The sequence below is a fragment of the Strix uralensis genome, chromosome 20, assembly GCF_047716275.1.
Source record: "Strix uralensis isolate ZFMK-TIS-50842 chromosome 20, bStrUra1, whole genome shotgun sequence".
Classification (NCBI taxonomy): domain Eukaryota; kingdom Metazoa; phylum Chordata; class Aves; order Strigiformes; family Strigidae; genus Strix; species Strix uralensis.
Genome location: NC_133991.1, coordinates 9,640,487 through 9,664,366, shown reverse-complemented (window position 1 = coordinate 9,664,366; position 23,880 = coordinate 9,640,487). Strand labels below are relative to the sequence as shown.

Genomic DNA, 23,880 nt, shown 5'->3' with positions numbered 1-23,880 from the left:
CACTGTTTTTTGTAAGGGATTAACTCAGTGGTTCCATTTAGACTAGAAGGAAAGGTTTTATTCAAATTATTTGGGGACTTCAGAGGCTGAGTGTATTAAACTTTTTGACTTCATCTAGCCCTCAAGCTTATTAAAGATTTTTTTTTAATTAAAAAAGATTAATGAGTGGTTGCCCTTTTTTAGTGGATACTTTTAAGATTAAGCCTCTCCAATATTATAATTGGAGTCATATGGACATGCCCTACCTGAAAGGCAATTACAAATACAGAGAATAGCATGTAGTGTTTATTTTATAATCCTAATGTTTGCTGGCTATCTATCAGCTCAAACATAACAGCTAATTCTGATTACCACTATTCTTGAATCACTAACAATCTACCCTGAATTTGAACAAAACACTATCCTGGAAGAATGGGAAGGTAGGAAAAGGGACTGTTTCGTGGTATCTTTTTGGTACGTAAAATAAAGTCTTTAAAAAGACACTATAGATTTTAAATACTGTGGTTTGTCATTAGCAGAAAGGCTAGAAAAGGAAAAATGGTTTCTTGGTGTTCTTTCCTATACACAACAGCTGGGATGGCAAAACCCTTCTCATCAGCCTAGCTCAGCCCCTCTCGACTTCCAAGATGAGCAGAAACAGGCTCCGAGAACTGTACCTGGAGTATTTTAATGCATCTTTATCATAGGCATGATTTATACCCTGGGAAGTCTTATTTTCAAAGCTGGAAAAGTGGTTCTGCTGTTCATTAAATTAATGGCATAAGCCATGATATTTAAATATAACATGTATTCATTAAAGACAGTAAAATCTGTTAAAAGCTAACAGATAATACAGACAGTGTAATTGCAGGTCTGGCTTTCCAACATCAAGACATGGCTTAAGCGTTGCTTGTATTTTAGACCTATTTCTTCATTATGCACTGGATTAATCTGCTGGTGTATTTGGCTAGAAGGAGTAAAAGTCTCACTGGGAGAGATTTTCTGCTACTTTAACTCCGCCTTTACGGAGTGAACCTTTAGATTTCTACAACATGTCCTGTTTCACTTATTGTGTATTTTTGGAGCCCAAGCTGTCAAAATTAGGTAGTATAGGAACTTTAGGTCTTAATATTTTAGGTCTCAAACTTAGGTCAAAAATTTTTCTAATCCTTAAGTTTAGAGAGAGAATTCAAAAACATATACTGAAATACTCCAATGCTAAAAGCTAAATAATAAGAAGACAGATTCTATTGTTTTTTGTCTCATGATCTTTGGGTCAAATGCAGGATTTTTTAAACAATTTGGGTTTGTAATAATGAGAATAATGAGAAAGTGCTTACATTATCAGAACCTAATCAGCAGAATCTGAAAAGCTACATTTAAACTCTTTCATTGAAAGTTTTTGTTTGGCAGAACACAGTAATTGTTTGTCTCAAGTACAAAAATGCTATTGAGAAGAAAATCAAGCCGGTTTGGAATCTGCAAACTTAGAAATTCTTCTCCTCTGGATTCCACTGTATCTGAATCATCTTACTTTTTAAATGACTACATAATTTGGATTACAACGTTTCTGAAGTGATATAATGGGCAAGAGTTCTCATGAAAAAATCCCAATGCCAACTTGCTACCATGTTATGATACTGCAGTCCAGAAGAGGTAATTATGAAAAGGAAGATAATCTGACAATCATAAATTTTAAGCTGACTTTTTCCATTGATTTTAATATAACATATATTTGCCTTTCTAAAAGAAGGAATTTTTTTCAAAGGAATTAAGTGTTCAATAATAATTGTTGTGTTTTTTTTCTCCTCTCTAGTGTTCATAATGGCTTCTGGGCTTTTGGTTTACCCTTTTGGTTTCAACTCTGCTACTGTGAAGAGATTCTGTGAGAATTCAGACATCTACTATGCAGGAGACTGCCAGATTGGCTGGGGGTATATGCTGGCAATTGTTGGGGTCATGTTGTCTGTCTTTTTACCATTCTTTGCAAAATATGCACCAAAAGAGCACATATCTCCAACTCCAATACCTACTATTTTATAGTATTTTATTACTGTTTAAGAACAGAACATTCCTGTCTACAGGCAATGGGCAGAAATTATTATAGCACTTCCATTTAGCTGTATTGCTAAAGAGAAAAAAGGAGATGGGGAAGAGAAGGTCAGATTCACAAAGACCAAAAGTGCATTGATAGTCTTCCGTAAGTATGAGCAGCAAACACTCTGGAATTGAAATAAGACTAGTCAGCAGCCTTTATACTGCTCTAAACATGTAGTGGCATAATGCCTTAGACAAAAAAATCTGTTTATCCTCAAAACATCTGTCTACCTCCCAGTTTCTTTTGTGTCTCAAAATCCTAAGTCTTTTAAAAGCTTCAATTCACTTTTTATATATTATTAGATGTCAAAACTTTTATGAACCCAATAATTTTAAAATCAATAATGATATTTTGTTACAATTATTTTGATTAGTGAAAAAGCGCCTACTAGTAGCCACGGCCTAAAATTAAGCTTGATATCTAAAAAGAATTGTATACGAGAAAAAAGTTTCTTTTTAATCTATATGTATTCATAGCACCTGCATATTGTAAGTTGTCAGCACACTTTTTAATACTGATCTAATCTTCAAGATTTAGAGTCATCTTCATGAAGACTTGCATAAAATTTCATTACTTTTTTCCAGAGAGAGAGATACCTAACTACTTCCAAAGGCTTCATGATGATTTAATAGCTTAACAACAGGAAAAAGAAAAGCTAAGAATTTGCTTTCGGTATTTCTTAAATTATAATTTTAGGTGGACTTTTACAAAATTATTTGAACTATTACAACTGTAGATTTCGGGTTTTGTTGTTTGTTTTTTAAGGTGTAAAAGAAAAATGTGTTTACAAAAATGTATGTGCCCGATGGCCCTTGGAAGTAGTGATAATACAAACCAGAACGAACTAGATTCTAGTACTTCCATTACTATCAAGAGCCCATTATTGTTAAAAAAAAAAAAAAAAAAAGAGTGAAGTGCTACTGAACACGATTAATAAGAATCTGATGCCGTGTCAGAACTAGCAAATGGCCAGATTTCATGGGTTTGTATGTGAAATTTGCAAAGACTGATTTCCACAATAGCACTCAATTCATTACTATCAAGCACTGAAATAAGTGCACTTGATTGCCTTAAGCAAAAGAAACATTGGGTTCTAATCTCACCCCACCACTATGTTTTTCATTTAAAATAAAAAATGAATTCTAATTCTATTCTCATCTTTTATTTTCTATTATTTATTAAAAAAGAAATAATCACATAGATTATATTTAATTCAGAGCTGTACTTCTTAGTTTTGTATTTTGGCACAAACCAAGTGATCAAATTTATTATTCTTCACTTAGCTGAGTCCAACTGATTCCTGAATTATTTTTTTTTTTAATGGAAAATGTACATGAAGGGACAGAGACATGATGAGGATGTATAAGAAAATGCAAACAGATAGAACAATCACTGTGTTATTTTAGTAAATGTCAAAGACTTCTGCAGCCTTGTTTACATTCCTCACCCTTCTAAACTCAATGGAACATTGCACTGTTTTCCAAAATAATTGTCTGTTGTTACATTTCCATGCACTCTAAAAGCAAATTCTGCACATAAACTTAGCAAGTTCCATTACTATTCTTTGAAAATACAGATTTCAATGTAGAATTAAGTACAGAGAGAGAGCGTGCACATGCTATGCGTTTTTGCTCACAGTGACTAAGGAATTAAATCTTCCAAATATTTAACAAAATGGGTTGAAGGAATGCCTCTAAAGTAAGAAGAATAAATTTCAGTCACTTCTGTAATGTACTTTTCAGTAATGTTTTACACTTTTTTTAATGAATGACTGAAATTGATAATTTTCATGTAAGAGTCAGAGAAACGAGGAATAGCAAACAACATGTAAAATCATCACCGCAAAGTAGACAGACAGAGATGCAGGCTTTTCTTTCCTAACCAACCTGTGCCTTTACACTAGAACCATTATACAAGACAGGATCAATACAGTTAAAAAACAAAACGAGCAACAACTGAAAAATGTTGAGTGATGTGTATAAACTGTATTATGTAGGGTTTTTTCTGTTTTGTGTAACGTTTACGACTGTTCACTTAATGTTTCACTAGAAAAAGTGATTTGTTAGTGTAAAGTAGAAAACTTCTTTTTGCAAAGATCTGAACACTTACTGAAAGTAAAATTATTTTAGATTTTTGTTAACAGCCATAACATACCTAGTAGACACAACTGACCCATTCCTGTCACTCCTTTTTAACGTAACTTTCCCATGAGCAGAACTGGACCCCTCAATCATCCACCTGCAGGCAGCAGCACAACGACATTTGCGTGCTGCTGGCAGGTCTGGTCCCACAGCTGACGCTTCCTTCGTAGTTTTAATTTACTGTTACAATGGAGTCTTACAATTTACAACACTGCTGTACCAAATCCTCTACTTCTTAAAACTCAACTTCTGTTGTGAACACCATCAAGCTCTGTAATATTCTGCACCTTTTATGAGTTAAGCTAATGCTTCCATTTGGAGCTTTCTTTAATATTTTATAATATATAAAAGAAATCAAATAGATGTATATGACCTCAACAACTGGATAGACAAAACTTTCCATGAAACACCCACTCTCAGAACCAGCTTAGCACAGAAGGTAGAGATGATAAGGCAAGTGATTCTTACAAAGTTAATGAAGCCTGTACTTCAGGTCCTGAACTGGAACGTTAAGGGGGGGTGTTGCTCACAATCCATGTGCTCACACTGACAGATCACTTTTTTAAATAAAGACTGTCTGCGCGTTAAAATGTGTAAAAGCGTTTTCCTGTTACAAGTCAAACGATTTACTGGACCAGGTTCAAGTTTTATTCTAAATATATAATTTTTTAAGTGTAACTAAAAGCTGTATTTTCCATTAATGTGTTTCTGCGTTGACTAGCTGGCTCCTTTTTAGAATATTAACTGTTTTCTGTATTTGACTTGTTGGATACAATATTTCAATTATTTTAAATGTGAAATTTCCAATTGCCAACACTGTATAATAAAATTAAAAAAAAAAATCACAGTGTTCACCATTTTCTTGATAACGCTTTTATTTTGCAACTCCCAACAGATCTGTTACAAAGCTTTTGAAGTAGGGGAACTAGCTAAGGGGAAAAGGAAATAGAAACAGCAGGAATAATCTATGAAAGTTAATGTTTGAAGGCAACAACACATAAACATGTACATGGTCCATCCCTCATGAAAGATGTTTCTATGGCAAAGGCAAGGAAGTTCTGTGTTTAGATAATTTTCTCTCTGACTTCCTCTGTGTCCTCGAGCAATTTTCCTACAGCTTCGGGGGCTGTTGCTATTTTATACAGGTGTTCTACTGATTATTTATTTTTTAAAAAACATGAATCAGATAAGATATCAATGGGGACAATATGAATACAGCTGCATCCTGTGAAATCCTTCTGTAGTATTTATTATGTTCATTTCTAGAAAAGCTTTTACATGTGTTCTTGTAATCCAGCAAAGGAAAGGGAACCTATTAGTTGGAATTGAAGTGGAATACAGAGAACCTCCTTACTTGCTACCAAAGAGCAGTTTTAAGGCAATACACAGAGCCAGAGAGAACTCTGTTGGTGTTTGTTAGCCATTAAACTCTAACCAAATACTCCTCAAAAGTATATAGTCAACATTTTGAAGGACTTTCTAGAAACTGAAGATAATGAAAAGCAATGGCAACCTGAATTAGTACTGATGATCTTTTTCTAAGTCACTTGGACTACTGCAAAACTTAAACACTTTAATTCAGAATTTCTCCAGTAAAATCTAATCTACTATGTAACAAAACCCTGTCATTGTGTATTTAACTGGGAAAGATAAGCTATGAAAAGTAATAGTGGAATCAAAACATTGTTAATAACATTTGTTGGATAACACAACATAGTGATATTTTCAATTATTTAATCAGATTTTCAGCACTAGCTTTGGTAGATGCTTTAGGATGTCCAGCCTTTATGGGCAACGATTAGTGAAAATTGGTTCTGGACAACCATTTCTACTTTTAAATTTCATTCATTGTTTTTTACATATGCTGTCATTGCAACATCTGCAATTCTAACAAAATCTTGGAAAGTGTTTTGTTCTTGAATAGTTGCTGGTCTTACAGAGACACACTTGAAAATGTTCCATTTTGTGTCATAGGTTCCCATGCACCTGTGCACTCGACCTCTAATTAGTCTTGGAAGGTCCCGGTCCTTCATCAAAAGCATAATAAACAAATTAAAAAATTATATCACCTTTCTACCATAAAAGCTTCGAAAACGTCCAGCTGTTAGATATTAGTGGATTTCTGAAGGCTACATCAAACGCAGAAGGAATTTACATCAGCTTTTCTGCTATTATCTACTTAGAAGCTGAACTGAAAGTCCCACCATTTTTGCTGAAACAGAAGTCTAGGGATACCTAAATAATGACTGGCTCTAGACCAGTTTGGGAACAATAAGGTACAAGCATCCAGCTTTCCTTTTTACTACACGGTAATTTTCTGTTTTATCAGAGCAACATATTATTGTCTTCATAAAAGGGATTATAGCTAGTGATGTCTGTGTTATGTACCACAAATACTTACAATTTCATAAAATACACAAGGCAGAATCTCCTTTCCATCTCTCAAAAGAAAATACTTTGCTCCATATGCTCCAGGTGCGACTGCAGAATCAAGTGTGCCTATACCATTTAGCAAAAATAAATCATGCTGTAAACGTCAAAGCAGTACTAAGCATGATATACAAAGATACCATGACAACATTTACTACACAAAAGCACTAAGATATATCAAGTCAGCAGCAGCTTTCTGTGAGATCTTGTGCTGACAGCACAGGAAGCTCCAATACAAATTATGGGCTTTATGTAGTCTTTCAGTCGTGAAATTGTGTATGATGTCTCTCTAAACTGAGTGACCAAACGTGGTTTTCATAACCATCACTGTAAACAGGTCATTCTCTTGTTAAGCAGAGCACAACACAATTCTCTTTAAGGTTTATGGATCTTCATACGCAAACCAACTTTAAATATTTGCAACCTTGTCAAAAATAGTTTTCTGACGTGCCGTTACATTGTATATTCTTATTCACCTTGATTTAAAGTTCAGTCATTTCAGTCTTTTGCATGTTCATTTCTCAGATAACATCAGTTAAAAAGCAAAGTGAAACACACTAAAAGTCAGCTATGTTTAGAAGTACTCCAGACTCGAATTTATTCTCAGATTAATTGTATTAAAAATTACTGTAAAACTGTACCTCTCTACAGAAGGTTCATTTCTAATAGGAAAATTTATTCTAATACATTCTAAAAACAAGGAAAGAAAAGAAACAGGATAGAAAAAGCTTAAATGTTGGAGGATAACTGTATTATTAATTTTGTTCCTATTTTAGTCACCTTTGATAGCTGAATGGATCTCCCAGCAGGAAAATTACATGGTTGTCCTGTCAGTATTTTGTGGTTTTAAGTATTTCAGCTATCATTCCTACAGTTAATGACATTTTCTCTTGGCCGTTGTCTTACTATTATTATCAGTTATAGCACAATCTACTATGCTTACCTAAAACTTCAAATAATAGTGCAGTTTTATGAGCATATTGACTCCAATGCCTCATGCTTTCAATGACTGCAGATATGATTCGTAAATTCTTTTTTTCTTTCATTTTTAATTGGGATGATGAAACTACCTTTCAGAGGAAGATGAAAACTCAAGTTAGAGATACACACTCAGGCAACTTTAAAAGGCACATAGGCATTTATATATTATGTTAAGTATCCAATATTTACATTAAAATTAGAATATTTGTTCAGACTGTACAAACAACTCCCTGCCAATTGATAGGATCATGCTGAGGATTGTAGGTTATTATAGTATGAAAATTTCATTTCTAAATTTTCAGAAACTTAAGGGTTTACTAAGGCAGCTAGGACTGATGAAAAACCTCATCTTTCCTTAATTTTCTTTATTGTTTTCTTCATTGTATCTTCCTATTAATTCTTCCCATTACCTGTGTTTTGTTTTCTGGAACACGATCAAATTGCTTTTCATTCATTTTATTTTGCTGAATATTGTGGTTAAACTTATATGCCAGACTATGATCCTGCTGACTTCTTGAAACAGTGTTCGGTTTCAGTGGCCATTGTCCTTTAGATGTATATGTTTGGCTGGTTTCTGTTGTTTTGATAAACTGAGATGAATTACGGTTATCAGGGGCTTTTTGCTGCTGAACAGTTTTCAAGCTGTTTGAAAGGCTCTCAAACTTTCGAATAATTCCACTATCATATCTTGAATCTATTGTGTTAGTTAAAGGAGTATACTCATTTCTGTTCCAGACTTTAGTACTGGGAGCCTTCTCTTCCGCCCTGCAGTACAACGTTAGACATAGTTCAGTATCACAATATCTACTCTGAATACTCAGATATGTAATTAAAGTATATAAAATCTATGCATTGTTGTTGTAGCTTTTAAAACATCTGTTAAATATTCAAAGCACTTGAGTGTGCACTTAAATTTCTCCATATACAGCACAGTGATCACACCTGTGCTTAAACCCAGCTGAACTCAATAGGCCTTAAAAGCTTGCTTATTTATTGTCCTGCCCAGTATAAGGGATCCTTCCTGAGCCAAGATTCACATCTTTTCCATAACCCTAAAATAAAATAAGCAAAGTTTCTTCTGACAGTGATATTTCCGAATTCTTGTACCACCAGAGAATTTCACAACAAACTCTAGTGCTGACATTATTTCTAACACCCTTCATTTTACAAAGGCAGCTCAGAAATTCCTTCCACCTCCATTCCATTTTGCCTTTGAAGGCACTTGTTTGAAACATTCACCCTCTTTTTGCCATTGGAAAGGAATAGGAGGAAGAGAAGAGAGAAAAAGGACACTTACAACATTGCTGGAAGTTTTCCTGCCAGCTCTGTGCATCTGAATCTGTAAACTTTTCCTTGCTTTATAAAAGCACAGAGTTCACAACTATATTCAGTTTTGATTAAATGTTTTGATATAAAATTGCTCTACTGTACACTGATAGAAATCTACTTGAGTCTACTAATAAATTTGGTTTGAAAGTGGGCAAAACTTCAAGTAAAGGAGAATCTCAAAAATTTACATCTAAGACCAGCAAAATCCAATCAACTTTTACGGTAAGACTGAATTTTAGGCCTGATAATAAGGCTAGATATTAGGTCTAATTAATAGGCCTCATTAGGTACACTGGAAAGATACTTAATTTCAGTGGGTTTTGGCTCATAAGCACAAAGTAATCATTTAGGGCTACAGCGATCTGAAAATTAAAGGGGTGTCTCTGAATGCTACAAGAATATAGAAAAATGTAAGATATATTTTCACATGAGAATAATTTTGGTTAAGGAAGGATAATAAAAATTAAAGACTCCACCAACCTGCAGGCATACAAGTTTTTTCCAGCATTTGCTAAATCAGACTTTGATGCATTTGGTGGTTTCATACAGGAAGGAGCCACCTGATGTTCTGTTTGGCTTTCAAAGATAAGTTTAAAGTATCAGTGACATAGCAGCAGCTTTATTGTAAGACAGACACAGGGATCATAGTTTGTGAAACAATTAGTACCCGAATAAAAATCATTAAGCAACAAATAATCTGCTTTTACATACCCATTGTTTGCTGCTTTCTCTAGTTCAGCCACTTCTGGGTTTGCAGTTCCCCAGCCTAATTCTCAAAAGACAAAGGATTTAATATGGATACAGACTGAAAAGACTGAAAGGCAATAGGTCTGCTTAGGGCTCCAACTACTTTATCTGCTTAATGTTCCACAAATAGTCTCACACAGGAAGGAGAAGGGGAAAAAAAAGGGAAAGTGATCCTTTGATATCTGTAATTATAAGGCAACTTCTAACAAGTTGGTTAAGTTACAGACATTAGACTTATTAGCACAGAGACTTTATTATAAGTAAACTTTTAAACTTTATTATAAGTAAAACATAATGAAAGCACTAAAGGCAGAATTCTGCATCATTCTTTCCAAGCACAATTTGAAGGACAGAATTTCTCTTCTGAATTACAAGAAAGACATCTTATAAATGTTTCTTCTTGTAACACAGGACTTGAATGTTGATTGAAATCAACTGAAAACAAAAGGTCAGAGTTTCAAGAGACTCTATTTAAATGCCAGTGCTACTTCATCCTCTAACACACAAAGAGTCAAACTCCCTCTAGGCGCAAAGTATAAAAAGCTCAATTGTATAGAGGAGAAAGAAATTTCCTGGAGGACATTTTTTACATAATGAACTTTTCAGAAATAAACATAAAGGATGCATACAGTTCTTGATAAAGACAATGTCTAATTTAATAAAATACAACCATAAAGTTAAGATTTGGATTTAGAGCCATTAAAAAAATAAAATACATCTTATTTACCAAGTGATGTGGGAGAAATATTGTAAGTCCAAGTCCCAGAACTGGTACCTGGCTCATTTTGAAGTGGGTTTGAAGTGAAGGGCTGTCTATTTCTTTTCTTCTGATTGAACAGAGGTACAGGCAGACAACCTAAAATTAAAATTCAAATAATACTATACCAATAACAGAAGGATACACAATCTACGCTTAAAATATGTAAATAATTTAACAATTGTTTTACATCACCCAAAAGAATTACATTTCATAAACATGTAACAGACCAGCCACCGCCTCACAGAATTTATATTCCCACCCCTCTGTCCTGCACATAATTCCACAAATGAAACATTTCCCTTAGTGACCATCCCCTGCCTCCATTCAAAATCTTGCCCTGTGCTGCAATAAAACAGATAACCCATCTGAGTCCACTCAGAAAATGGGGCGTCTATGACTGAGTGCTGCATATGTGTGTGTGTTTGTATAGAGATATATCTATAAAAGCATAGTGAGATATGAATGGTAAAGCACAAAAGGATGGATGGTACCTGCTGTGCTGCGAGTTGAAGTGTCAGCTAGACTCCTTTTCATTTCTTTGCAGTAACTTAATAGGCAACAATGTATTGATTACTCCAAATTTGCTGTATGGAAGTTAGATAAGCAAAGTAAACTAACTCATATTGTAAAGACATCCAAATTTTATGTGTTTTTATGGCAGTTTCTCTTAACTCTGTACACGTGACACACATCACACTTCAGACACAAGCCTAAAACATGCAAGTAGTTGTACTGAATTTAGAAGATCCACAAGTACCCAAGTAACACGCAATTGCTTTTTGCAGACTAAGGGCCCAAATGATTATGTTTTTGACGTAAAAGTTGTATTCTCTACTTTTTTTAAAAATACAGAATTCACTTCTGAATTTAAAAGTGCATATATATATATCCAAATACAAGGGATATTTTTTAATTCCTGAAAATAGAATACTAATAGAAAATGCATACTTATCCATTGCTGCAAAGTGTGATGGCAACATACATGGCTTTGAATAAAACCTGATTTAACTATTCTGTGAGAAGTGTCACGCTTCAAAAAATAAACTTCTTTTCTGTACTTTATGGTACAGATCTAAAACCTTTAGCCAATTTCCTCATATATAAAATACTTCACAAGTCAAAAAATCCATTATCAGTCAAATATTATGAGGAAAAGGGAGTCTATATTAGCATGTTAGGTAGAGGTTGTTTGCTGTATTTGTTTCCTGAATAATCTACTTCTATAGTAAGTGTCTCTGTATTACAGTACACATCAAGGATACTACACAGACTGAGGCGTAGCTTTAGTTGCTCTTCTACCACAGTTAGTTACTGGCGCATATTGCCTTTACCAGCATATGAATAATATCACATACTTGTGTATATAAATAATGTAAAACATTACTTCTACATTTGTTTTGATCTGGCAGTTAACCATATGCTGGTATTAGAGATCTTGGTAAAAATGAAGCACAAGTGTCTACCACAGCTAAACCAGTAGATCAATTTACTCTTTATTTCTGTGATACACATCAATTGCATATGTGACATTAAGGCAGCTTCTGGTTCACTGCTGTTACATGATTTAAACTGCACTGCTAGCACTATGAAAACTAATGGCCACCAGTAAGTGATATACTTGTAAAATAAACCACCATGAATTCTATATTTCAGCTTATGAAGCCAGTTTTGGGGGTGCATATGATTTTAGGCTACTGTTTTGCCTTCTGCCCTCTCTTGAGGATAAGCAACCAACCCCAGAGTTAAAGCTGTAAGAAAAAAGTAGGCTAAGGATAGGGAACAGGAGATACCAGCATAAGCTTCCACAGCACTTCCCACGGCAGCGCTACCCGAGCCTGAAGTCCTCGCTGGAGCCTCAACGCGACGGCTGAGGCGAATCCCTCCAAAACCAACGGCCCCAACGGCCGCGCTCTCGCGCCCGAGGGAGGGAGAAAAGGGCGGGAAGGGACGGGCCACGCCCCCCACAGGCGGCGGCGCTGCCCCGCGGGTGCTGGCGCAGGCGCAGTTGGCGGCGGGAGGCCGGTGGTGAGGGGGGGCGCTGAGGCCGCGGGCAGCGGCACCGGCACCGGTCCCGGTCCCAAGCTGGGGAGAGGGCGGGAAGGTGAGCAGCTCGCAGGAACGATTAAAGGGGTCCTCTGTAGGATTTATTTAATTTTCTCCGTACCCGTGGACCTGGCTCACGTGGTGTCATGTTCAGCACGTCGAGAACCTGGGGTAGGAGCTGAATACTCACAAATGTGTGAACACAAACATGTATATTAATAAAACTATCAGCATTCTTTACCCTGTGTCTCCTCTTTCAACCACTATTCTGGGTTTTTACACATGGCTGTTTTCAACCGTGTAACTTAGGTCTGGTTCCTCTCTAAAACCTTGGCGCCCAGCAGGATTGGAGCCTGTCCTTTTTTTGTAATCCTTTTTCTTCAGTCTTGGAAGGCTTTGACAAGCCACGTTACACTTCTTATATATATATATATATATCTTTGAGACTTTGACAGCTCGACTTCATTTATGCTTTATTACTGCATATTTTTTCACCTCATGGCACGAATTCTAAGCTTCCAGGTGCACTACCAGATCATTGTATGTAGTACATAACAGCAATCTGATTTCTTAATAAACTAAATATCCTCCATAATTTTTCAAAGTGTAAGTATTGGCAAAGCACAGGAATAAGGGATTGGTCCCGGTGTTTAATTCAGAAGACTAAAAACTTTCCAAGTGTCTGCACTTATGCCACAAATTCGTGGGTGCTTGTAATATCCTGGGAGACCAGGAGTTAAAAGCTGTTTGGAAGTTAACTTGCTCTAAGAGTATAAAAGAAGCCTCCGTGGCTTTAGTTGCTAAACTATGTTTGGAAATGCACTGTATCTGTCCTAAGAAAGCTCTTCTTAGGAGACAAACTTCTTGCATGTTAAATGAGGTAAGTACACAAACGATCTCTGTATTTCATTCAGTGTTTTGCAAGGAATTAAAACCATTACAGTACCACCAGCACTAAACGATAAACGATATGTATTAGCACTGCATGTTTGCATTTTGCTGTTTACTTTTCAAACTGCTGTGGTGTTTAAATTCAGCAAACCAAGATTCAGAGCATGAGTCATTTTTTCAGGCAGCGTGTAAATAGCTGTTTTGGCACCACTGCTAAAGAGACTGGGGTCAAAGGACAGTACAGACTGTCCAGTGCTGTAAAATACAACTTTACTGCTTTGTTTAGTAAATTACTTACTATGATTAAATATCTGACAGCTTCTAAGTACAGCAGTAATACAGTTGAGTGTTTAAATAAACAGTTGCTCTGTATTAACTCTCTGTAAGGTTCAGCAAATCTGTGTGCATAAGCTGAAACATAGAGAGCAACTTTTGTAGGAAATATATTACTGGCAAAACTTGTCTAGGTAAGTCCTATGTTTAGCTTTCTTTTGTTGAACCTACAGCCTGTGTTACAAAGCCTCCTCCAGGCACTAGCCAAATACTCTCTCCGTCACTTGAGTATAATCTTAATACAAAGGAACTGTTGAATAAATATTTACTCCCTTGGAATGTAACATTTTTTACACTTATGTGTTGGATACTGATTGCAAATACTTCTGTCATTTACAGCAGTAAAACTTACTTTCTGTTTTTAAGACCTTTTATTCTAAATGTTATTCAAAATGTTTTGATCCTCATGATGGAAGTTTTGGCTGCTCTTTGGCTTAAGTTTCAGAAGCCTATCTGAATGCTTTTGGAAATGGAAGAAGTCAAGTTGTTGACTAAGGTTTTTTCGGGGGGAGGGCACAACTATTGTCCCATTGTGGTCTATATCTATTTCCTTTTTAATAAGAGTTGCAGAAGTTAAAAGGGCTGTCACTGGCAAAGTTGTTTCGATGTGTTAGAGGTCTGTGTTGGCAGATCCCAAGATAGAACTAGAGCCAGGAACACTAGGTAAGTCAGTCATGGATAAATTACACTTTAATTTCAACTAGTGTTCCTTCTAATCACTGTTCTTCAGATATTATAAAACAAAAAAGGTCACACAAGCAACAACATGCTTTGAGGAACTCAGCTGTTCTTGGTTTTTTTAGATGAAAGTACTTGATGTTTCAGCATTATGTGTTGATCTGAAGCCAAGATATGATTCATATTTTACTGGTTTTGCTCACTTCAAATAATTCTGCCCTTGTATACAATAATGTTTCCATAACTTCAAACATACATGAGTATACTTGTTACACCTAGTTTGCAATGCAAAAATGTGAGAGATACTTAAGTGCATTATTAAAGTTTACATTAAAAAAGCCTTTTCATACTGTCAGTAGTACAAGATTTACTTATATATCATATATTAATAGAGATTGCCTGGAGAAGTTAACTTTTGAACTGTGTAACAGTACCATTAACAGACTTGGAGATACTCCTAAATATAGTAAATGAAGGGGAGGGCTCCTAGAGAGGGAGGAGTGTCAGGTTAGCAACTCCCTGCCTCACGAGGGGAGTTGAAAACTGTTAGAGAAATATTCACTCTCATTCACATCTGACCTAAACAGGCTTAAAGAATTTCCTATTAAAATAGAATATTTATTTTTTTTGGAGACAAAAGTTTTACTTTATCATTATTTTCTGTTTTGCTCTCAGCAATTCTTAGAGCTGCTGAAAAGCATGACTTCCTCTTCCGTTGTTGATAAACCTCCGGTAAGACGGGTTGCTGTCTTCGGGGGAACTCATGGCAATGAGTTATCAGGGGTATTTTTGGTCAAGCACTGGCAAGAGAATGGAGCTGAGATTCAAAGAACAGGAATGGAAGTGAAACCATTTCTTACCAACCCAAGAGCTGTGAAGAACTGTACTAGATACATTGACTGTGATCTGAACCGTGTTTTTGACCCTGATAATCTTGGGTAAGAACCGTTGTACTTTCTGTTGTTTTACTTTTCTGTTTTTCAAAATTGTAAGGAGATTCCTTTCCAGATTAAAATGTTAACACAAGTTCCACTACTATTTTAACTGTGCAGTCACATAACTGAAATTACTGACCTTTAACCCAAAAGAACAAATTGCATGAGTGTAAACAAATTAATTTTAAAACTGTTGCTAGTAGAGTCTCAAACCAACACATAATCTTAAACACAGAATTTTAAATTAGATTATCTGTATTTGTGTAAACTTAAGTAGTGCTGTTCTGATTTGCAAAGTCATTACTTCTCACTTGTGCAATTCAGCTCTGGAGCTCTTCTGAATACAATTATACTTGCAGGAAGATAGCAGATAAAAGCAAATTAAGGGTAGACTTCTGAGCATCTGAAAGAATGGCATACAAATCAGGGAATTGTATTTCATTTCAGTTATGCAGAGTAAAAGATGAAAACTTGAAATTAGCTAAGTTAAAAATAATGTATTCTATGGCAAAATGATAGCCAAAAGTCTCAATAATTTAAGTGACTTATTCTATTAGAAGAAATACAATCTATAATTACTGTAAAATAGTAATTGATTTTACACTTTTAATGGGATTTTATGTTTTTCTGCTTTTGAGACATCTATTCCAGAGGTGTACTTTGCCATATAAGCATTCTTATGCCTGGTATAGTTGCATGCTAAACAGGTAATTATGTTTCAGAAAGGTTTTAATGGTAAAGGTGAATGTGACTGAAATATGTATCACATATATCTTGTAAACATGGTTATTCTTACCCTGCATATCTTTTCATCTGGCTTTTAATTTTAGAATTTTGTTGTTAATTATTATATATAAGATAAACAGACTTTTAAACACATAAGTATTGAGGCCATTGTTTTAATTGCTTGCTTAGGACAAATGTATGGGGAAAAAAAAGTGGTTTTGTTTGTTTTCAGCTGCTTTGAACATAGAACACTTGAAAAAATAGCAGATTAAGACACCTGCTGGTTGTCTTCATTTTTTAAGTAATAGAACAATTTATGTTTCATAGAACATAAAACAGAACATTTGAAAAAATAGCAGAATAAGACACCTGCTGGTTGTCTTCATTTTTTAACTAATATTCCTCCGTAAAGCTGCCCAGTCCTGTCACAACACTACTGACTGGACTACCTTCACCTGATCACTTTTAAGTGTAGACCCTTCAAGATTACAAATGATTTTACAAAATAAGAGAAAGGGGAGTGAAATCCTGATACTACTGAAAGTAATTGTAGAAGTCCCATTGGCTTCAATAAGAAGTATTAATTTAACAGTCTTATGTGAGGAAACCTTGAATTTCAAAGACAGAACTAAAGAATACAAAGGTAGATTATGTGATACACAGAATCATAAAAATAGAAAAAGGAGCTTAAGGGGCTCACATAAAAATTGCAATCCACCTCACATCCCACCAGTAGATCAACGACATGTGGACGTTCCTAATAGATTATGTCTTCTCATTTCTGATACTCCAGCAGTGGTGATCCCATAATTTTCCTCAGCAACCTCTTTTAATGCTTAAATATCCATGCAGTTAGTAAGGTGTTTAGTATTCAACAAATTTTTCTTAATACCAGTACTTCTTACAAAATTAAAATATTACAAAGCTTGAGATGTATTGAGAAAGAAAACAATTTAGTGCCAAAGATATTAGGTGTGTCTATATTGTACTTGGGTAGTATCCCAAGCTTGTCATCAAAACTAGATTTGCTGTTTTTGTTGAACAAGCCTGAACCTGCAGCAGCTTTGTACACTGTTAAGATGTAAGATAGATGTCTTTATGTTGTACATCAGTTTCCTATAGAGCCCTTATACAGTCAGGAAGCAGATCTCAGACCTTTCCTTAGGCTAAGACTGTTTTTTTAAAGCGTAGTACAGACATGGTCACCTGAGATTACAAGTATTGAAGCTTCAGAGGAATATATCTGAAGTAGCAAAATCTTCTCTGAGTTTTGAGGGTCAGCACAGCTCAAAACAATAGACTATAAAAGGCTGACGAGAAGGCAAGAAAAAAAGCAAGTTACAAAAGACCTTGTGAGTGATGTCCACAGTAAAAGGGCATGGACCAGTATCTGAATACTGTCTTCAGTAGGAGGTGGATCCAGTCTTGGAAGTGGTTTAAGTGGTTGATAAATTTTGAGTTAGTTTTCTGCATAGGGGAAAATTTTGAATGTAAAGAAATAAGAGAGAATAGTCTCCCGCTAAAATCAGATCGAAAAATGCTTACTACCCATCTGCACAAGATACATGATAGTAAGACCTGTTTAACAATCATGCTTGCTTTTTTTGAGCACAAATTCATCAAGTTTTAACAGTCTGGTAATTAAATAGCTGATTTCAACTCCAGTCAGTTATGGAATTAAAAAGAAAAGGGGATACATATTTTGTTGACTGTAAAGCCATGGAATGAGTTTACTAATTTCTTTGTACTGATATTAACAGCAGGACAGTGGTGGAAGATATTCCATATGAAGTGAGAAGGGCTCAGGAAATCAATCATATATTTGGTCCAAAAGGTAGTGATGATGCGTATGACCTTATTTTTGACCTTCACAACACCACTTCTAACATGGGTGGTACCCTTATTCTTGAAAACTCCAGGGATGACTTTACAATTCAAATGTTTCATTATATCAAGGTAAAACTAATTTAAATGAACTATTAAAATAGATTTTAGTTGTAATGTTGTATTACTATATATTATTTTGTAGTTTCTTTAAATATACTATTTTTTATTCTGCAAAACTGTTTAAAATATTTAATCACTCATAGGACTTTTTTAAAATCAGAGATAATTAATAATTTGATTGTAATATCAGGTAATTCCAACTTGAACTCTTACTAACACACCGAGTGTTAGTAAGACTGATGGGCAAAGAGGAGTGCTCAGAATAACAGCTATGAAAATGAATGCAATTTAATCTGCTTTCACACTGATCTGTCAGGAACTTAGATAAATTTGGGTCACACATGCTAATTTTATGAAATACAGATACGTACAAAATAACAGAACTAGGTAATGACAAATGTTCCCTTCATCAGTATTTATAGGAATAGTGATATGTCTTTAGAAGGTGTTTAATTCTGCTGTTCCTGAAGCTGATAAGTATTGGTAGAGTGAGGTTTGCACAAGTGCTGGCTTGAAGTACTAGTGACCTAGACAATGACTGATGAAATCAAGGATAGGCCAATGGTGTGGAATTTTAATTTTTTGTCCTTAGAAACAAGGTATATTTTAACATTTGATTTTTTTTATTACATCTATCCCATTTAAATGTTTATAAAATATTTGAAGATATAGAAAGCTTATGATTAAAATTATATGAAGAGCCAATGGTAGGCAGTCATCAGGAAAGAGGCCTGAAATAGGTTCCTGTGTCAAAAAATGGTTAAACTAAGGCTTAATTCACAGTCTGTGTCCCCATAAGAGAATCATAAGTCTAACACAAAAAAATACTTGAAATCTGCTTTACAGTATTTTGATTCTAAGTTTTGGAACACTGATAAATAGATTTTTCTTAGCAATTTAAGACTCGAACTGTGTTCAGTTATATTAGGAGACAGCAAAGTTCAGTGGAGCATGCCTGGCATGAGTTAATAGAAAGGAGACCAACAAATACAGCTTTGTCTGTTTTCTAAAGATGTCCTACTTCTTTGAGGGCCATGAAATAAAGGCAACATATTGAAGACATTGTGTAAATCACTTCTGCATCAGTAATCTTTTGTGGCACAACATTTTAAAATATTTGCATAACAAAGAGTTTTTTAAACAATCTCCACAGAACGCTTTGGCTCCAGAACGCTGTCCTGTTTTGCTGATTGAACATCCTAGCTTGAAATATGCAACAACTCGATCTGTAGCAAAGCATCCTGTTGGTAAATATGAAAAATAAAGACTATTCTAACCCACGATAAATTATTTTAAAATATGCCAGTTTCCAGATCTGCTTATTTTGTTATGTTATAGAGTGCTCTGATCACCAGTAGCTATTTGACAATATATTTACCAAATCAAATGTATATGATTATCTCTTCTTCTGAAGAGTTCTGATTTATACTTGGCTTACAAAATACAGAAACCAGATGGAAATTCTTAAACTCAGTTAACCCACTATTTGCAGAAAATATTTATAATGCATGAGGATAACAAAGAAGTAACAGCTTCAGAAAGGAAATGTTTATATCCTCTAAATAAGCCTTGGCTGAAACACTGGTTGTTAGACAAGAAGAGGAAAAGAGAAGATACAATAAAGGAAGGGGGAAATGATGTTCTGTACGGAAGTGGTTAATTTTTTCATTTATGGAATCATAACCATAGGAAAAAAATCATTTGTTTGCTTTTCATATTAAACAATGAGTTCTCTAAAATGCAACGTGGAGAGATAGGATGAGGAAAAGAATAAGAGAAACTAATATATGTAGTGACCCTTTCCTTACCCTAGTAGCACTCTCAAAAATGTACATACAGTTCTTTAAACTGATCCTGACTGGTGAGCTAAATTTTCTGCTTGCCTTAAAAATTGCATAATGCTGTGCTTTACAATTCCTCTTCAACATAAAACACAGACCCAATCAGATATCTTTTTTTGCTGTGTAATCTAAGCATGTGATATATTATGGCTATATTAATAATCTCCTTCATCTGCAAACAGGTGTGGAGGTGGGTCCCCAGCCACAGGGTGTTGTTAGAGCTGATATTTTGGACAAAATGAGGAAGATTGTCAAACATGGCCTTGATTTTGTGCAACTTTTTAATGAAGGTAGAGTAAGTAATGAGAGAATATAGCTTCCTGTGTCATATCAGTGGACTATTTCAGGAGAATATTTTTTTTAAAAATAGGTTGGGCTACAACACTTTACAGTTGAACAGGTAAAAGGGCGCAGAGGAGATTGTTCTCTAGACCACCTAAGTGTGGCATCAGAAAGTTAGAATTTCTGTATAGATCCTTTGGGTATCTTTAAGGGTATTTCCTCTTTCTGAAGATTCAATAACTATATGTGATCTTATCTTACAGTTGCTTTGAGAATCTGAAATACTAGCTAACAATATTTTTATAGTAGTACGTACATGAAGAACATACATAAATTAATACTAAGAAGTGTTTAATGCATTCTGTGCATTGTTATCTAAAATTACAGTCAACAAATTTTGTAAGATTTTGCTATACCTGTGTATTACCTAAAATACATACTGACAAAAATAGGTGTTTAAAATTCTGTTAGAGTACATTTTGTCAGTGGGCTTTTTTTGGAAGTAGAAGGAAAAGAATATAGCTGTGCATGTCAGAATCTCCATTGTGCTGGAATGTAAAGATTAAATAACACTGATATAATTCTGTGTTGTGCAGCACTATCAAACACAGGCCTTTCAGTCATTTCTTCATCTATAAAATATATCTTTTTAAGTATACAGTGAAAAGTCACATTTTAGCAGCAAATTTAGATCTGGGCTTCATATACTACAATACACGACTGGACCATCTTTCTGCAATTTGGGTTTGAGGGGGCAAAAAGTCTGGAGCTAGACGTTTTTATGATATATGAGCTAATCGCTAGCATGTAAACTTTGACAAGGTACAACCTGATTTAAGCCATTCTCAAGAGAATAAATAACGCGTTGTTCTTTTTAACAGGCAGTTGTTCATTTTGACATTAAATTACATTTATTCTTTCTAGGAAATGAATTTCCACCATGTACAATTGAGGTTTTTAAAATAATGGAGAAAGTAGATTATCCCAGGAATAAGAATGATGAAGTTATTGCTATTATTCACCCTAAACTGCAGGTAAATTCTAAAATTGTTTCCATTTGCGACATTTTATCAGTATTCCTTTGTTGCTTTTGCTACATTATAGTATATTTTAATAGTAAATATTTAAAATTACAGTATTAAATACTTTAAACCTTCCCTATAGTAAGTTCTGTCACTAAGGTCATACAGTATTGCAGTAACTGACTTGGGATTCACTGAATCTAACACCACTTTCAAACCTAAAACTGAAAAGAAAAAGGCTATCTTATATTCTCATATAAGGATAGCTTATATTCTAAAACATACATCTAATTTTGAATTCTAAAATGAGGTTCTGTTTTTAATCAATTGTGAGCATATGCAGTTTCCTTTTAGTTCACCATTACCAGTGAATTCTGAAAACGAGGGCCAGAAACCTGAAGTTACCTACTGAAGATTAAAAGGAATCCTTTGAAAAGCTTTTGCCATAAACTGGAGAGAATATAATTATGGAGCATAAACTCAGAAATCACATGAGATATACAAAAACTTGAAAGTAAATATATTCTATTTATTTTCTTTCTCTAAGGATCAAGACTGGCAGCCACTGAACAATGGCGATCCTCTATTTTTGACTCTTGATGGAGAAGTAATTGCATATAAAGGGGACTGTACAGTCTATCCAACATTTATTAACGAAGCTGCATATTATGAAAAGAAGCAAGCTTTTGTAAAAACAGTGAAAATGAAACTCACTGCAAAACACATCAGATCCTCAGTCTTAGACCAGAACACTTCTTAAAAGCTTATTACAGATTTTCAATACAAAAAGTAGATTTCGTCTCTTGTGAAATCCAGTGTCATTCAGTAGTAATTAATGGAATAAATAAATGCAGAATTTAATTTTAAATTGTAATTTAATTAACATTGCAGAGCACTTTTAAGATGAAACATACTGTCATAATGCTGATTATGACTACTCTTTACTTGTTTTAATAGATTACTATAGATGCAAAGAATAAATATTATTTTTATGAAGATTGTTATTTCACACTATATAAAATGAACAATGTACCACATATGGGTTAGTGGCTATCAAACTTATATCCAGCATCATATAGAAAGATGCTCATATACAAAACTACATTATATAAAAAAATTACAACATTCCTACTTTATAACCCCAAACCTCCAATAACCAACACTTTTTAAAATGGGGTGATCCTTGAAAATAATTCCATGCAGAAACGTACAAAATATGAGACAAAGGAATAGCCAGGGAGGGAGGAACACAGTGAGGGTATGTATATTAAAATTCTTTTATATTATCTGCATTTGTGACTAACCCCTACTGCGCTGAAGTGGAAGCCTTAGGGTTTGTTTTGTTTTTCTTTTTATACTTACAAAGATAAAAATAAGCTAAAAATATATGATTTCTAAGAAAAATACACTTTTTAAAGCTTTTTTAAAGTATTGCAAGATTAACTCAAGCTGTTTCTGATTTAACATTAATTTAAAGACAAAAATGTTGGAATTGAGAAAGTATCTAGTAGTTGGAAACATACTGGAGCAATATTCAAATTCAGGAAAAAGATGTGCTTATCCTGCAAAACTTCTGAAGAAAGTTTCTATTCCAATGGAGACAAGAGAAGTTTATAGCTTTATAATTTTCTACGTGTATCCACCTACTGCATATAACATTTTCCAAATAAAATTTTAATGAACTGTTGTACCCCAAAAGTTTTCAGTGAAGGCGGCAAACTCAGGTTTTGATGAAGAGCAATGCATGAACCATACCTGAGTAAGTATTTCCAGAATGGAAATTAAAAAGAATTCCACATGGGGAGACTTCTCAGAATTTTGAGAGTGACTTGTTCTGTATTTGTATAGAGAAAGCCTGTCACAGTAGCTGAAAAAGAAAAGAAAACGGGGATTTAATTAATTTTTTACAGTTTTCAACATATTTGACAATAAGTGGGGACAGAGAAAACATTAAGAACTTTCCAAAAGGATACAATAATTAGCTATTTACTGAAAGATTTATTGTCTAGATAACCCCCAAATTATATCTTTTGAAAAGTGATGTCTTCCTTATTTACTACTAAGCCAAAATCCTTTTTTCCTTGCTTTGTGTAACTCCTATGGCAATAAAATGAAAACACAGGACAGAATGTTTATTGAATTACAAGTTTTATTTCTTTAATTTAAATAAACATTGTATAAAAAGTACAGAATTATCTGCTCTAGTCATTATTCATAGTGTTCTTGATAAGAGCCTTGAGATAGGAAACGGCACATGTGCAGGGCTCTGTGGCCACAAAAGGAGGGTATTTTTTCAGTGAAGAACTTTTATAAACAACCCCCCAGCTTCCTCCTCAGTTTTATCATACAGTTTTGTACCTGGACATTGGCACAGCACATTCCTTACTTTTTTTTGTGCCTTCCCTGTTTTATGGCTACACCTACAGAGTGACCTCAGTACAGCGCAGAGATACCTGAACTTGTTTTCAGTGACAAGTCTATGCGTAGCAACACTGAGTACAGCACAGGCTACTTTATTCTGGTTCCTGAGTATACATGAAGAGGTATTTTTTTTGTACAAAAACTGGCACTGAAAAGAATACAAACGGAACGACATAGTCCTAAGGGAATGTTCTGTGTTGGCAGTTTCAATGCAAAATTAACCAGCAAAGTTGAAAGATTCCAAGACCACAGGAATTTTTCTTCTCATACTCACATATCCTACTAAGAAGGCCAAA

General features: G+C 34.6%; 3 protein-coding genes across 4 annotated transcripts in view; 2 read left to right on the top strand and 1 right to left on the bottom strand.

The window, feature by feature from the left end:
* Positions 1-5,072, top strand: part of LHFPL7 (LHFPL tetraspan subfamily member 7) — a 65,649-nt gene extending 60,577 nt beyond the window's left edge. The window contains exon 3 of the mRNA XM_074889930.1: positions 1,796-5,072. Coding sequence (XP_074746031.1) covers positions 1,796-2,022 — 227 coding nt within the window. The 3' untranslated portion in view covers positions 2,023-5,072. The remainder of the gene's footprint in view (positions 1-1,795) is intronic.
* A 768-nt stretch (positions 5,073-5,840) lies between these two features.
* On the bottom strand, positions 5,841-10,999 carry SPATA22 (spermatogenesis associated 22). The gene is made up of 8 exons (XM_074889929.1): positions 10,957-10,999; positions 10,433-10,561; positions 9,670-9,724; positions 9,439-9,534; positions 8,040-8,394; positions 7,592-7,718; positions 6,620-6,717; positions 5,841-6,245 (listed from the first exon to the last, which is right to left on the bottom strand). The coding sequence occupies exons 1-8, from the start codon at positions 10,997-10,999 to the stop codon at positions 6,060-6,062; spliced, it is 1,089 nt and encodes a 362-aa protein (XP_074746030.1). The 3' UTR covers positions 5,841-6,059.
* A 2,326-nt stretch (positions 11,000-13,325) lies between these two features.
* Positions 13,326-23,355, top strand: ASPA (aspartoacylase). Of its 2 annotated transcripts, none has more exons than XM_074889927.1 (7): positions 13,326-13,388; positions 15,086-15,348; positions 17,832-18,027; positions 19,172-19,265; positions 20,042-20,149; positions 21,066-21,175; positions 21,711-23,355. In XM_074889927.1, exons 1-7 carry the CDS (start codon positions 13,326-13,328, stop codon positions 21,921-21,923), a joined length of 1,047 nt encoding a protein of 348 aa, XP_074746028.1. In that variant the 3' UTR covers positions 21,924-23,355. The 2 variants fall into 2 exon arrangements, with proteins under 2 accessions (XP_074746028.1, XP_074746029.1); XM_074889928.1 differs by lacking the exon at positions 13,326-13,388 and adding an exon at positions 13,798-13,866.
* The last annotated feature ends 525 nt before the right edge of the window (positions 23,356-23,880 follow it).